Source organism: Lygodium microphyllum, chromosome 1 (genome assembly GCF_053477565.2).
Source record: "Lygodium microphyllum isolate KBCC chromosome 1, Lygodium_microphyllum_v1.1.10, whole genome shotgun sequence".
NCBI lineage: Eukaryota > Viridiplantae > Streptophyta > Polypodiopsida > Schizaeales > Lygodiaceae > Lygodium > Lygodium microphyllum.
In genome coordinates this window covers 41,517,757-41,534,387 of record NC_141135.1, presented here as the reverse complement: position 1 = coordinate 41,534,387, position 16,631 = coordinate 41,517,757, and the positions used below count along the sequence as shown (strand labels likewise).

The 16,631-nt window shown below is 50.2% G+C and overlaps 1 protein-coding gene across 10 annotated transcripts in view; it reads right to left on the bottom strand.

The window, feature by feature from the left end:
• LOC148041033 (uncharacterized) overlaps window positions 1–15,673 on the bottom strand; it is a 136,943-nt gene extending 121,270 nt beyond the window's left edge. For all 10 annotated transcript variants that reach the window (XM_087675889.1, XM_087675899.1, XM_087675874.1 and 7 more), the window contains exons 1-2: window positions 15,515–15,673; window positions 15,342–15,439 (exon numbers count right to left, since the gene is read on the bottom strand). In XM_087675889.1, coding sequence (XP_087532015.1) covers window positions 15,342–15,439; window positions 15,515–15,579 — 163 coding nt within the window. In that variant the 5' untranslated portion in view covers window positions 15,580–15,673. The remainder of the gene's footprint in view (window positions 1–15,341; window positions 15,440–15,514) is intronic.
• Between the last annotated feature and the right edge of the window lie 958 nt (window positions 15,674–16,631).

Sequence of the window (16,631 nt, the reverse complement as noted above, 5' to 3'; positions counted from 1 at the left end):
GCCCCCACCTGCAATGGCACATCATGACAGCTGACAGTTTGCCTATTCATGGCAGCCCCGACACGTGACAGTCAGCCCACCACATCACACATCCTGACAGCACACAATCCAACAGCCCTCAACATTGAAATTTGACTCTCTCTTTTTTTGCAAGTAAAATGTAGCTGATTATATTACTCAAAAAAAACTGATTACAACGGAATGCTCATGCTCGACAAACTAGCTAGAGCTGGTGCAAGGTCAAAAATACATCATGTGTACAAGCCTCTCAAGGCAGTCTAGGGGGGATGGGGGCAAGAAGCCATGATGGGGGGGGGGGGGAGTATATCGCCATATCTGGGGCTGCCAGCTTACATCATGAAGAACAGGTCCTGGCCACCCCAAGTGCGCATGAAGTGAAAATGGAGCTCTTGACGAGCTCGAGACTCGCCATGCACCTGGTCCCATCAGCCATGGAGAGAGTGGATGATGGAGGTCCAGTGCTCTGCCAAAGTCGCCTGTACTGAAGGTCTCTGCCCGCCAAAAACCTCCTGACAGCACACCTTCCAAATGTGCCATAGAGCCTCCAAGCCGACCACTGCGCACGACCCAACCTCAATGATGAAGATCGTGTCCTGCATCTCGGCCTCATACAAAAGGTGACGGCCTTGGCTAACTGCCTACCAGCATAAAGCTCCCCACGAGATACATCCAAGGTTGGGTGCTAAACGGCAAAGAATGCGACATGCTCCTCTCCACACGAGCTGCTCCGCCTTACACAACCAAAGGCAGTGCTTTGGAGTTTCCAATAACTACTGTGTGCAGTGTTTACACCCTCCATCCTTCTACATCTAGGCTAGCCAACTCTCCGCCCCCAAGCCTCCATGTGCTAACAGCCATAAGAAATACGATACCCTCCTCGGCCTCCAACTGTCCCATAAGCGGCTCTAGAAAGTCCGATGGAAAGCATCCGTGATGTTGTGCTCCGCCCAATATCTCCTACGCGAAGGCGCCCAGTCCATGTCCTCCTGCATCAGTACGTGTCTACCAATCCTCACTATGTACTCCAGGAACCTCGGTGGCTTCTTGGCGACCACAGTGGCCAGTCATAGCCACTCTCTAGGGTCCCACTCCAGCTCATCAAGTGGCCTGCTCTCCCATATCCAGAGGCACCACTCCCAGAACACATAAGGGTCCAGATGCCATGTCTTCCCCTGAGGCCAACCACCCGAATCCTCCTCCACGGAAGGACAACTATCCCCTCATCCTGCTGCCCTCTGTCAAGGACCAGATGCCCCCCCTCCTGCACGGTGAAGCAAGTCCCGTGTGGGGCACCACGCCCACTCTACCTACCACTTGTAGGGGGATACCTTTTGGTGAAAATCTAGAGGCCCATACCTCACCAAGCTCTATCTGCTCTCGTATCAGGGGATCAAGCCACTCCTAAGGTATCGCTACGTCAATCTCCCTTCATCTCCCTTCTCAACTCAACTCCTCTCTAACAACCTGATGCCTGCTACAACACCTAGTCTACCATCCTGTACACCTCCCGCCATGTCCTAATGGTACGAGCAAGGCTGACCTCCCAACCAGCCCATTGGATGTGGGGGTGCTCGCCAATCTGTAACCCATCCCGATCTTTGACTTGGGGGTTCCAGATCACCGGTCAGCAGTATCTCCTCCTGGCAACCTAGGGAGCTCTGAATTAGGGCCTTACGAAGGCCTTGCCACACACGAAGTAGGCTGCGGAGGAAGGAGGATCTAGGTGGCGTGATCTAGGTCCTCATTAAGATCCATCTCAAGGATGGCCTCCAGTCACCGCCAAGCCTCAGTCTATACTCCTAGAGACCCTTCTACAGCAATAGGACCTTCCAGGTTTGCCCTCCTAGTATGAGACCTCGGACTACTAGCTTGCCCAAAAGGGCTAGGCTCTAATACTCTGGGTCTATGATCCCAAGCCCTCCCTCTAACCGATGCCGGATGATGGTCGCCCACACCATCTTGGCCCCACAGTCCCTGGGACCATCTGACCCGGCCCAGAGAAAATTCCACACTAGGCAGCGAAGCTGAACTACACAGGACGAGGAAAAGCACCAACACGAGGCCATGTACCAAGCCGTCGCTAGGAGGACCTGGTTGACCACCAGGGCACGGCCCACTAGGAAAAGGCGAGCAATACTCCAATAAGTCAACTTTCCACCAAATAGAGTCGAGGAATGGAAGAAACTATTGGGCAAGAGTGATGTGGAGACCCACATGGAACCCTAGGTAACGGACGGTCTGCCCTCTGCACACCCATCTGAATCCCAGGTGGACGCCCCACTCCATGCTAGAGCCCAAGTCCGTAAGGAAACCAACCGACTTTCACCAGTTGATTTTCACTCCCGCTGCAGTGCAAAACACCTCGAGAGCTAGTCTCACTCTCTCCAGCATCAGCTCATCATCCTCTATGTAGAGTGTTGTATCATCTGCATTCTCTGAGTCTAACAGCTCCGTCTCCTCTCTCATCGAAAGTCGGAGGCCACGTAACCCACTCACACGTGACCTGAACAAGTGAGACATCGCCTCTACAAAGAGTAGGAACAAATACGGGGCCAAAGGGCAGCCCTACTGGATTGATCTCTCCAATTGAAACTCCTCTCCCCTCCTGCCACCTATGAAAACCCTGTCGACAGCCGATCTATAAAGTGCGGAGACCCCGCGGATCCATACTTGGGGGAAGCCCAACCTCACCATGGTCCCTTCTAAGAAGTCCCAGTCAACCCTGTCATAGGCTTTCTCGAAGTCTAGGAGTAGTACAGCCAATCCCTGTGACCACTGTGTTGGGCCCACTCTGTCGCCTCAAAGAAGGTGAAGGCATTGTCTAGGATGCTCCTATCCTGGTCAAATCTTATCTCTGTGTCACCAATGATGTCTGGAAGCACAGGGTAGAGTTGCCTACCAATCATCTTGGCCAATGCCTTATAGGCCACTGACAACAGGGTGATTGGTCTCCACTGGGATAACTCCAACCGGTCTCCCCCTTTGGGGAGGGGACCGATAAGACCTTCCGATAAGACTCCCTGGCATCCATCCTGAGCTGAAAATCTCCTAAAAGGCCAGCAATAGGGGGTCCTTCACCACCTCCTAGTAGGTAGAGAAGAAGGCCTTAGAAAAACCATCCTCTTCCGAGCATTTCTGCCTGTCCTGTGCATGGAAAGCCTCCTCTAGTTCCTTCTCTATGAAGGGGTCTAGGAGGGAGCGTCCCATCTCCTCTGTGATGAGGAACGGGATGTGGTCCCAGACCTGCTGTCTACATCATTGTCCTCTAATTGAGGCAGTCTCCTACTAGAAAAGGTGTCTGTAGTAGTCAGTGGTAATCTCCATCACCTCATCTCGGCTAGAGCAAATCCTCCCATACTGATCCCGGAGGCTGCGTATCTGCTCTCCTGAGGTGCGGGGCTGATGCACCTCGAAAAACTCTCTGCACATCGTGTGCCCCTTCCTCGCCCAAAAGGCTGCTGAGGTGCGGAAGGAAAACTCCGAGCGCCTATTCTTTAGGCCGGCGAGGACTGCTCGTGCAAGCACATCCTGTGCATGGAGAGTGGGATCCCCTGGTGCCTCCTTGAGTAGTCTCTATGTGGCTGCTAGGTCCCACCGGAATGCTCTCTCCTCCTCCCAGCTCTACTGCCTGGTCTGTAGGGTTGCCTCCTGGCAGATATTGCTTGACTCAGCTAGGACCTCTGCAACCTCCTCTGCGATCCGGTCCCTCCTCTCCCACTCCATAGTCCAGAGCTGCTCAATCTATCTCTTCACCTCCTCCCTCCTGTAGATCGAGTTAGATTGTGTGTCTAGGGCAGAAACTAGGGCATCAAGTGTCAAGAGAACTGGGTAATGATCAAACAATGTGGTGCCAGTCAACTGCCCTACCTGGCCTCTGCAAGAGCATCCCCACTCTCCCACATAAAATCTATCCAACCGCTCCAGCAAAACTCCGCCTAGTCGCCTGTATCCCCAAGAGAAGTTTAGCGACCTCTCCCTCCTGTGAAAAGCTGGGTCTCTTCAAGCATCACGTGCTCCTACTGCGAATAGGAAGACCTCCCATGCCTCCTACTCCTCCCCAGCCATACCCTAGTAGTTTCTGCCTCTGCCCTACTAGTCCTCTAAGGCCTCCAGGTTGTTGAAGTCTCCTCCAACAATCCAGGAGTCTACCTCTAGGAGTCCTGCTGCGGTCTCCACCCAAAACCTATTGCGTGCCCTAACCTCAATAGGAGCATAGACATTGAGGACTCCAAGGCATAAGTCCCCAATATCCAATCTAATCCATAGAACCCTCCCTGCCACAATCATCACGTGGTCAAGTACACAGGCGGTGAGGCTCGGGCCAATAGAGGTGCATATGCCTCCACTCCTACCGTGGTGGGCACCGATAGCGTGCTCCCAATAAGTGTGTGAACTGCCTGGGAGTACCTTCCCTACCCGATAGGCCTGGGCGGAAGTGAGCTTGTGCTTCTGCAGAAGTAAGATGTCGATCCGACCAGCAAGGGCAGGCTGCAACTCCTGCCGCCGAACAATCAACTTCTTGGAACACCGTGTCCCACTGTAGTGGAGGCTGTTCACATTCTAGGATGCAAGATGTAAACTCATAGGGAAACCTGTGACTAACCGAACAAGCATCTGTTCAGTGTGGAAGCTGCTGACGAAGAAGAAGAGCTATGGGACATGCGGATACGCTTTACTGCAGGCCTAGACGGTGAACTCCATTCCCCCATGGTGGCCCTCGGGCGCGGACCATGGGGGTGATAGATGCTCCTGGTGGTACCACCAGGACATCTATCAGCCAAATTAAGAGGCGTGACTCTGTACACTAGTAGAAACCGGCCGCCTATGCCAGGGGCCACTCGATCACATCCATCGGAGCTCTCCACTACAGAGGGGCTATAAAGATAATGCTCAGATGTGGAACCTCGGTACTAGCCCACCAATTAATGTCTATCATGCAACCTGGCCACTACTGGGGAAAAAAGCGCTAGTCCTCCTCCCATCCACTGGGAGATGTGGTCTGCCACTCGACTCTTCACCTCCTTCTCTATCTGTGTCATCATCCAATCTCTTGTATGAGAGGTCTGAAGGAAGAAAGCATAGTTTGGTCCATCTAGAGTGGTGCTAGTAGATGGACCTTGCCGCTCCTTGACTTGCGTACCAGGAAGATCCTCACCTCCAAAGATAGGGGGAACTCTCCACACTAAGCAACTCTCAAGTAGGACCATGGACCACTGCGAAAGAACTCCCGTGATAGCAACTACGCCTGTCTCGGAAAGTGTGACAAGTGGCAAGGACAAATGAGCTAGTGGCCGTGTGAGGAGGAGGAAGGGGGGGGGGGGGGGGGGTAGGTAGGCTACTGGTGAGTGGAGGATGTTGGCGTATGGGACTCCTCACCTCCTGTGGAGATGGGGGGGGACAGGTGTGGAGGGGGGAGGGGCCACCTGTACTGGGTGGGGATCAGGGGGACAGATTGGTGGGGGAGATGGTGGGGAGGGGGAAGATCGAGGGATGGTGGGGTGGTCGGAGGCACGAGGCGGGTGTGGAGGGGGGCCGCTGGCTCTAGAGGGGAGGGTGTGGGCTAGGGCCGGAGGGGGGGGGGTGTGTGTCAGAGTGCAGCGGTGCGGAAGCGTAGGACTGAGAGAGAGAGAACGCAGAGAGAGAAGGGAGAGAAAGAGACAGTGGACGATGAAGATCTGCTGTATATAGAATGCTGAATACAAAGATATACACGGGCGCAGTGCGCTGGACTGCGTGTCTCCACCTCGACGATGCGACCTGCTGTCCACCTCGAAGTCTGCTGCAGTCTGCACTGTCTGCTGTCTGAAATCTGTGAACAGAGACAGAAAACTGCGCGGCACCGGTCTGTAATCTGCGACAGAGAAGAATGTCCAGACTGCTGGAAATGTCGACTATAAATAGTTGAAAACTGCCATGAACTGGGGCGCCAGAAATAGGGCGCAGCCTGGAATAAGTCGGCTGCATTAAATGCAGCCGACTGGGCTGTAGACAGTCGGACTGCCACGTGGCAGTCCGACTGCACAGTCCGACTGACTGTGCAGCTGCCCTCCAAAACAGGCTATGATCTCTAACACCCCCTCTCAGAGCCTGGACAGGGCAGAAGCCTGAGGGATCTGGAATGTTGCCGAAGTAGAGCCTGAGGAAGCGCCTTCGTAAACAAATCCGCAAGATTGTCCTCCGTCTTGCAATACTCCACAGTGAGGGTCTCATCCAGAAGCTTTTCTCGGATGAAGTGGTACTGAATCTCAATGTGCTTCGTCCGGGCATGAAAAACAGGGTTCCTTGCCAAGGCAATGCGACTCTCATTGTCACATCGCAGTAATGTAGGACGAGTCTGGGGGCACCCAAGCTCCTCCAACAATCTCCGAAGCCACACGACCTCGCATGTGGTGGAAGACGCGGCCCGATACTCCGCCTCAGTAGACGAAAGGGCTACCGTGGGCTGCTTCTTGCTACTCCATGAAATAACACCTGCACCCAAAGTAAAGCAATAACCTGTAGTAGACCGCCTGTGGTCCGCGTCACCGGCCCAATCCGAGTCGCTCCAACCTGCAAGTACAAGATCTGACCCATCTGTCCCTGCGGGGTAATGAATCCCCAAATCAAACGTCCCCCTCAGATACCGAAGTATCCTCTGAGCAGCCTGCCAATGCATCGTCTTAGGTTCACTCATGAACCCTGCCAAGAGCCCAACAGCAAAACACAGATCAACCCTGGTGTTGAGAAGCCAAATCAAGGACCCTATCAACTGTCGATAGCGGGACGAATCCGCCAAAGGAGAAGCTGAATGGGAAGTGGCCTTCCAGTTCGGATCCATAGGAGTAGAGAGGGCCCGACAATCTTCCATCTCAAAAGACACCAATAGCTCCTGTACATATCTCTGTTGGAAGAGAAAGATCCCCCTCAGAGACTGATAAATCTCATGGCCTAAAAAGAAATGGAGTAGCCCCAAATCCGTCATCTCGAACGTCCAATGTAAAGCTGACTTTGTCTCCTGGACCTGCTGTGCATCATCACCTGTGACAATCAAATCATCAACATATAATACAGACAGCACACAACCATCCTCGGAAGTGTGAACATACAGCTGCGGATCGGCCTTGGACCGCCGATATCCCAACTGAGACTGGAGGAACGAATCAATCTTCTCGTTCCAAGCTCGCGGGGCCTGCTTGAGGCCATACAGGGCCTTCTTCAACCTGTAGACTTTCCCATCTGAAGAACCAAAGCCAGGAGGCTGCTCAACGTAGATCTCCTCCTTCAAATCACCATTCAGGAAGGCCGACTTCACATCCAACTGATAAACAAGCCATCTCCTATGGCCAGCCAAAGCAAGAACAGCTCTAATGGTTGCCATACGAGCTGTGGGGGCAAAGGTGTCATGACAGTCAATCCCTGGGCGCTGGGCAAAACCCTTAGCAACAAGGCGAGCCTTGTGCTTATCCAAAGTACCATCACTGAGATATTTGGTCTTGAAGACCCACTTGACTCCAATCACCTTCTTCTTCGGGGGGCATGGCACAAGTGACCAAGTGCCATTCCTCTCAATAGCCTCCAACTCAGCTTCCATAGCTTTCTTCCATGGGGCGGACTGTAAAGCCTCCTTTACGAAGGTGGGCTCTCGATCCTGCATAACACCGGACATCAAACAATAATTGGAGCAAACAAGCTCCGAAGAATGCGCCTGGTGCCTCCGTGACCGCCGCGGACCATCCTGCGGTCCCCACTCCTCAGGAACCCCCTCGATCCCTGAATCACGGAGTGTGTCACGGGCCCAGCGAGGAGGAGGCCGAACCTCCCCTCGTCGTTCTCCATCAGCAGAAGACTCTGGAATATCCACCGGTGGTAACTCCTCAGAGGTGTCCGGTGGAACAGTAGACTCTGTGTCAGAAACAGAATCATAATCAAAAGGCACGGGCTCCAGTGGAACTGTAGAAGGAGCCCAACTCTCCCCTGGATCTCCAAGAACGGGATGCTCCTCACCCGTTAAAGAAGCCGGAACCTCCACAAACCGCACATCACGGCTAGTGTACACATCCCGCTTGACGGGATATACAGTCGGTAGCCTTGGGACTGGGAGCTGTAGCCAACAAATACCTGTTTTCGGGAAGCCGCTTCAAATTTATCACGATGAGCCTTGGGAATGTGAACATAGGCATCACACCCAAAGACTCGAAAGTAAGAAACATCTGGCTTCGTCCCAAAATAAGCCTCAAATGGAGTCATCCCTTCCACGGCCGAAGTAGGGGATCGATTAAGAATGTGGACTGCAGTAGCCACAGCCTCGGCCCACAGAACCTGAGGGGTCTGTCGGTGCTCCATCATGGTGCGCGCCATCTCGATCACACTGCGGTTCTTCCGTTCTAGAATACCATTTTCTTGAGGAGTATTGGTATTGGCAAACTCCTGGTGAATTCCTCTATCTGCACAAAACCGAGCAAATTCATTAGACACAAATTCACCTCCCTTGTCGGATCGCAAGGTCTTCAACTTCCGGCCTGATCGGTTCTCCTCAAAGAGAAGCCAATCCTTGAAGTGCGAGAAAGCTTCTGACTTTAGTGCCAAAAAGTAGGCCCATGTCATCCTGTTGTAGTCATCCACGATCAGCATGAAGTACGAGCTCCCACGCAGGGACTCATTCCTCATAGGGCCACATAGATCCGTAGATACTAGCTCCATCGGTGAAGTAGACCGCCGCGAAGCTGTGTGGGGAATGGCATCCCTATGCTGCTTCCCCCGTATGCAGAAGACACATGGCTGCTGGCTCACCACTATATCCGGCAACCCTCGAACAAGCTGTCCACGTGACGCCCTCCGAAGATAGTCATAGTTCAGGTGACCAAACCGAGCATGCCATAACTCAGACTGTGACTGTGAGGTAAGAAGAAGAGTAGAGAGGGCAGTGGAAGACTTCAGTTTGTAAATGCCGTTCTCCTCATATCCGGATAAGAGAACCTTCCTCGATCCACGATCAAGGACTCGCACAGTAGAACTGTCAAACTCCACCAAAAGACCAAGGGAGCAAATCTTATGAACTGAAAGGAGATGGTACCCTAATCCTGGTACATGCAAAACCTCTGAGGTATGGGTGCCACCTCGTCCATCCGGAATAAGCTGCATCTTACCCCGACCTGCAACAGAAACTGAAGAGCTGTCTCCAATGAGAACCTGCCCACGCGAAGGTCGCAGCTGGGCAACACCATCTGATGAAGGAGTCATGTGCCGTGAGGCACCACTATCAACAATCCACTCTCGAGCTTGGGGAGCCATCATCGCAGCATCAAAAGCATTCGGTGAAGCGTCCTCAATGACAACTAGATGTAGAAATGCAGCTGATGAGGGTGCAACCACCACTCCAGAATCCTTGGTATCCTTCTTCTTGGTGTCCTTCGTGTCTTTGTCAGGGCAATCCTTCTTCCAATGGCCAGTCTTTCCACAAATATGACATGTGGAGTCTTTGTCCTTGTCCTTCTCCTTGTCCTTCTTGGACTTGTTATCCCCCTTCTTCTTCTTTTGGTCCTTCCCCTTCTTCTGAGAGGCTTGACCTGTCAACGCCTCCAACTTGGAAGCATTCTGTCCCTTTAACTATTCCTCTTGGTCCAAGACCATAGGAACCAACTCTTCCCACCGAAGAGTAGACTCTCGCCCTGACGCAATGAGGGCAGAGTAAAATGTACCGAATCGTGGCGGCAACTGGGACAGTAGTGTGATCGCCATGTCTTCGGAGGAAATCGGCTTCCCCACATTCTGAAGCTGCCTTAGCTTGTTAATGTGTTCCCTTAGCGAAGAAGACTTATTGACGGACAAGGTCCGCATCTGTACCTCCAAAGAAACCCTCTTCATCAGGGTCATCCGATTGTACATTTGATCAAGCTCCAGCCATATCTCACGAGCCACCGTCAAGTGCTCGATGTGAGCGATCACAGCTGTAGTGCATGATAGAAAGAGAAAGGATCGAATCCTGGCATTCAGTTTGTCCCAATGAGACTGGGCCCTGGCCAACTCCGCACGAGCATCGGAAGAGAGTTTGGACTCATCTCTTACCGAAGGCCGGTCAATATCCTCCTGTACCAACTCCGCCAAATCATAGGACTCAAGGATGGCCAACATCATAACGCGCCAAATGCGGTAGTTGTCGCCGTCGAGTTTCTGATCTATAGGAAGAGCCGTAAGACAGGCACCTTCCGGTCCATAATCGCCCGGAACTCCAAGTCCATCTCTGTAGACATCTTCACCTGCAATGCCTTCTCAAACGCAAAAGCAGCCCCCTCTGACTGGGTAAACTCAGCCTGCTAAGGCTCTTCCGCGTCCCGAAGCTTCTTCACCCGCCGGAGGCGATGAAAAAGCAAAACCTGCACTTTTAGGTTGAAAACTCAAACTTCCTCCGCGTCAAACAGCAGTAAACAGCAGCAAATCCACCACCTGTACTCCTTTCCTGTGCGCCCACACTCGTTTCAGCCTTGTTCCAAGGCGCAGCCCTCCCGTCTGCCCTTAAACGCAAAAAACGCAAATTTGTGTTGCGATGGAAACTCCTCTTCAGGTTGATTCTGCGCTCAGTCAGCCCTCAAACACTGCTCTGATACCATGTCAGAGTGCAGCGGTGCGGAAGCGTAGGACTGAGAGAGAGAGAACGCAGAGAGAGAAGGGAGAGAAAGAGACAGTGGACGATGAAGATCTGCTGTATATAGAATGCTGAATACAAAGATATACACGGGCGCAGTGCGCTGGACTGCGTGTCTCCACCTCGACGACGCGACCTGCTGTCCACCTCGACGCCTGCTGCAGTCTGCACTGTCTGCTGTCTGAAATCTGTGAACAGAGACAGAAAACTGCGCGGCACCAGTCTGTAATCTGCGACAGAGAAGAATGTCCAGACTGCTGGAAATGTCGACTATAAATAGTCGAAAACTGCCATGAACTGGGGCGCCAGAAATAGGGCGCAGCCTGGAACTGGGCTGCAGACAGTCGGACTGCCACGTGGCAGTCCGACTGCACAGTCCGACTGACAGTGCAGCTGCCCTCCAAAACAGGCTATGATCTCTAACCGGGGGGGGGGAGGGAGGGAACATGGGGGGAGGTGGGTGGATGTGGGGGCTATGGGCCCTCAGGTGAGGTAGCCTGTGACGCCTCCATGGGAGGTGGATGTGGAGGTCTGTGGTCCTACTAGGTGGGACGAGGAGGGGGGAAACTGTGGGGTACTCTGTCGAGGGGGTGACTCTCGCCCTCCTCCTCCCTGCTGCTACCGTGGCTATGTCTGAGGGGCTGATTGCAGGCCCCCCCCCTGCCATCTCCCTCTCTGTCGTCTATGGACCCGTGTAAAACCGTCAACATCCACCTGTGGGCCTATCAGCGAAGCCGCCTTGGCTCCGAAGCATGTGCAATCTGCTACCTAATGCCCAAAGTCATGGCAACGCAAGCACTACCCTGGCTACCCAATCACAATAACTTGCTGCCTGAAAGAGTGTCCACCTACCTCAATCTCCAAAAACTGTGGTATATTCTTTGTATCTTTCACTGCCACCCGTACCTTTGGGACTCCTGCGGCCGTCACTATGTCTGCGAAGGAGGCGGGAAGGATAGCGCCGAAGAGCCATCCAAAGTCCTCCACTAACTGGCAATACTCTACCGCCAGTCCAGGGAAGAATAGGGTGACTGGATGGCTAAGAAACTATTATAGATCACAAATGCCTCCACTATGAAGCCACTGTACCAGGAAACCATGTAGATGACCCCCCTTCGTGGAAGCAAAGGGTGAGCTATCCACTAGCTCACGGGCTGCGTCTGTCAAGGTGAATCGTACCATGAAGATCCCTTGACCCATAAGAACCACCTCCACCATCTGCGTTGTGCCAATGAGCAGCATGGAGTGAAGCCAATCCCGAAGTTGGGCCCTAGATAGGGAGTGTCCTACAACCTGACCAAAGATTGTTGTTTCTTTCAACTCCAACTCTGTGGCACGAACGGCTAAGAGTTGTTCCTCAGAGAGGACGATGCGCAAGGTGTTTGATTAGGGGGCACTCAAAATGCACCGTCTGACCAAAGGTTTCCATTGCGCGTCCCTACTGAGAACCTACCAATCATGTTGCTGTGCTACCGGAGGGGAGGGAAGTTGCTGCAAAGGGAGGGAGTAACTAGGGGGGCAAGGCTAGGGCGATGGCTACGGCAGGAGCAAGCGGGGCGGGCATGAGGGGGCAAGCGAGGCTAGTGCAAGGGAACAGGCTGGGCGGGGGTAGCAGGCGCAACGCCATGGGCAGGGAGCTTGTCGCTCGTATAGCTAGAGTTATGATTGAGACTGTGATGGAAGGAGTTCCACCAGATTGGTGACTGAAATTTGACATATTATGTTAGTGCTGCATTAGTTAATAATGTCGTCATTACCTCAATCTTTGGGTTACACAAGCCCTTGTTCACACAGAATACATAGTTTAAAAATTTGCACAGAAATCTTCAATCTCTCTCCCAAATTATCCCAATATTTGAGCTTTCTCACCAAACCATCAAATTTCACCGATATTTTGGGGATTTTCCATTCAAAGCTGAAGATTGCCCAATTTCACATCAGAAATTTCAAGGTTTTCACATTTGACCTAAAATTTCACAAGATTTTATCAAAAAATTTGACTCTATATAAAAAATTGTTCTAATTCACCAAAATCAAGGTGAATTTCATCATCTTCATCGATATTGGGGGACATTTGAGCCTATTCTACTGCAAATTCATCTTTCAAGGTCACAATTGTGGGTAAAACTATAAGCTTTCCAAGCTTTTTCTTGCTTTTCTATATTGCTGCACCTTCACATACACATTTGGCAATTGTTTTTGTAAAAATTTAGCTATAAACAACAAGCAATGGGAGCTTTAAATGACTTGCTAACTATGTTTCAGGAGTCAAACAAGTTGGAAGGCACAAATTATCCAATGTGGACATACATGAGGAGGCCTGTTTTGGTTGCCAAAAGACTTTGGGCTATTGTATCCAGTTCCAATGCTAGGCCTACAGACCATCTTGCACAAAATATTGCAGACCCATCCAATTCATCCACTATCACAAGTAGATCTTTCACTCCAACTTCTATTTGTTATGTCCCTGGACATTTGGATGGGAGCTAGTAGCAGTAGTCATAGTGGTCACGAGGTGACTTGGTGCGAATGCACTAAGGGCACCTTGGGGTTAGGGCAACCAAGTCCTATAAATAGGACTCAAGACCCTATTGTGCGGAGGCACTATGTGATCACCACTCTTGGACTCTTGGCCCGTTGGCCAACGCATCCATAAACCAGGATGGTGTGAGCTGGTGGTATGGGATGCCAACCCTTGGGATGAGCCCATTTGGCTCTACGGCTAGGAGGTGGGTTTGATGTCCAGTCCCTTTTATGTTGAGTTTGGCTTGTGTCACGTCTCATGTGACCCAAGGGGGATATTTCACTATTGCATCTCCTTGCTGATCAGTTGAGATGGTATGGGAGAGACGCCCGAGCACATGCTTTGATTGCACTCCTATGCAAGAGATGGGTTATTGCACACATTTGATTGTGCACAATGGCTAAGCAAACATTGGATATACTTGCCTCCTTGCATTAGGTGCGCAATGAGGCTCATGTAACATATTTGCAAACCATATATACGCCCTATTGGAGAGAGGGATCTAGTGCCAATGCCCAGACAGCCGGTGACTCACAGTTGTTCTTACTGTCTCTTGTCTTGGGATATGGAGTTCATTTCCCAAGCATCCCTATTCTGAGTTCTTTTGCAATGTTCTTCTTTATTCAGAGTGTCTCTTTTCTCCCTCGTTATTGTGCAGTCTATTCCAGCAGATTCTCATGCTTCCATCGCTGCACTCACTTCCGACAACTCTTTCCCATGTCTCACCTTCTTTTCATCTGTCTCCCTCCCGACTTACAGCTAATGGACACCTCAAGCATCACGGAGGGTCCTAAATCTATGTTTCAACCATCTCAAGTCCTGTAGAGAGCTCGATGCATCTGTCTGCTGATAATGCTACAACTTTAGTGCACTCCAAATCTCCCTTACCAAGAAGGAACAAGCGGCAATGACAAACAAGGTTGACAAGAAGCTTGTCTATACTTGGGTCAAGGAGGTGAGCAGTTCCACTGCATCCATGTGGCAACTAAATCTACTGGGGAATGCAATATATTGACAAATGCCCAACTACATCAGGTATCAGCATAGGTGCATCAGAGCCAGCAGTACAGGTGAGCAGGTAATGCACAACAGGCAGGCACAAGCAAAGCGGGCAATGAACAGACTGCTACTGCCACATATTCTCCACATCAGCCAGCCAGTCAACTGCATGACCAACTACAGGACCCCCTCCTATATAAAGGGCTACTCCTCCCACCTCCATTATCATCAACGTTCATCATCTCCCCCTCCAAGCGTTCACACCCACAATGATAAACACACTGCTACTGCCACATGTTCTCCACAAGACTCAGCCAGTCAACTGCATGACCAACTACAGGGGCCCCTCCTATAGAGGACTACTCCTCCCACCTCCATTATCATCAATGTTCATCATCTTCGTCTCCAAGCATTCACCCCCACAATATGGTCCATGGCTCACAACTCAGAACTTGTAGTTTGAGACTCCTAGAATGATCGAGGATCTGCCAAGATGGGACGATAAGCCAAACATCATCAGAAATATTGCACCCAAAACAAAACGTGCATCTTGGACTATGCATCCAACTTTCCCCATCTTTTGCCCAAGAACATGCACAAAAGCATAAAACAAGAACGCAAGAATAAAAAACAGACACTCTGCTACTTGAATTTCCTCCAAAGGTAACATCATCCGAATCTGAAGCAGATGACTTGCCAGATTTGGGAAAATCGTTATCTAAAGAATTGTTTTGCAGTTTCTAATATCTGGTGAAAACATCGACAACTGGAAGCCTGGTGTCTTCTATTGGAATCGCTCACTCTCGAATGAGAAGATTCAGCAAACTTTTGTCCACTAACTAGTCCTCTTAAAAAGTTCACACGCTAAGCACCACCAAATAGCTAGATTGCTCCACCATTCAAAAAGCCATTGTTTTACTGGTTTTAAGGCTGCTTGACCTAGATAAATCGGTTCTTGACTTGGAACACAGAACTAGATCCATGATATTCATAATATACATAGGCTCTCGGGCCTTCAAAACGTCTGCAAAGCTCTCCCATATTTGACAAATGACTGCACAGTGGTTGTGGATTTGAACCCAGACCTTAAGCTTGTGTGTATCTAGATTCAATATGATAGTCCCTTGTTTGTCACAAAATAATGCTCACTCATACATAAGGCCAGAGAACATGCACCTCCTGACAAAGTGACTCCGGAAAAATATTTGTGATTGATCCGCCGTAAATACTCCTTCTCGTATCTCCTGTACTTATCAGTGGACTCGGGGACATCTCTGCAGCAAAAGGAAGGAGAGATTAACTAAGCAGCTGACTGAGATTAGGGAAGGCAATTAATCCAGCAAGCTTACTCGATAGTTCGAGAGGCTCTAACGGGAGCCTTCGAGTTAACAATCGGGGTCTCCACCATCTCCATGAACGAGCATACAGAGCTAGCTAGCTCTCTCTCTCTCTCTCTCTCTCTCTCTCTAAGGTGGTAGAAATCACAGAGGCCAGCCTTTCGCCTGCCTTTCTAAATAATAAGGCCACTAAATTATTGGTCCTTTCAATATTATCATTTTATCAAATATTTTGAAAGTTTTAAAAACCCAAAATAGAATCCTTTTATAGGTGCAGTTATGTGACATTTTGTAATTTTTTTTGTTATTTTTTTGAGTTAAAAAATAAGTGCACACCCAAAATTGAAGAAAAGCTTTTAGGCTTTTCAAGTTTGTAAACTACAAAAGCTTTAAAAAGCTTAAAGGAAAGCTTTGAACCTTGGAAAGTCTTAAGCCTATATAAAGGGGGGCCCTTTCGGTATTCCAACTCCCCTTGTTATCCAAAATGACCACAAGTCTTCATATATGATTTGCCCATTGATTCAAGCATTCAATTGACCTTCACGCACTTTGATGGAGATGGAAAATGCCCCAAATTCATTAATTTGTTGGTTCCTCCATTTGAATTTGACTAAAAACAGTTTCAACCTTGTTGAATCCAAGTCCTAGAGCTTCCAATTTCTGGCACGCTTTCAGAGACTACTACTAAACCTTAATTTCTACTGCAGATTAAGGTTTACAACAGAGAAATCTGAAATTCTTCAACCTCTAGTAATCTCAATGCTATAATCTTCGGAGCAAGGCTGTAGATCAAAGGCTGGAAGATGAGAGACAATGCTGAGGAGAGAGAAAATTCAGAATTCTTTATGAAGAACTGAAGAAAATCTGTCATCTATTGCTATTGCCCTATCTCAACAACTTGTAGATGCAAAGAACTGAAGAAAATCAGTCAATTACCGTTTTTGCTTTGTTTCAACAGTCTATAGATGTTGTCACCTACTGTTGATTGGTGTTACTTTGCCCTTAGCTACCTCAGAAGGTCCTCCAATGGTTGTTATTCATACCAACAGTATCTCCTTCCCCTCTCTTGCAAGCTGAATACACTAAAATGCCTCTATCCAGCCTCTAAATACATTTTTCAATCTTGCAT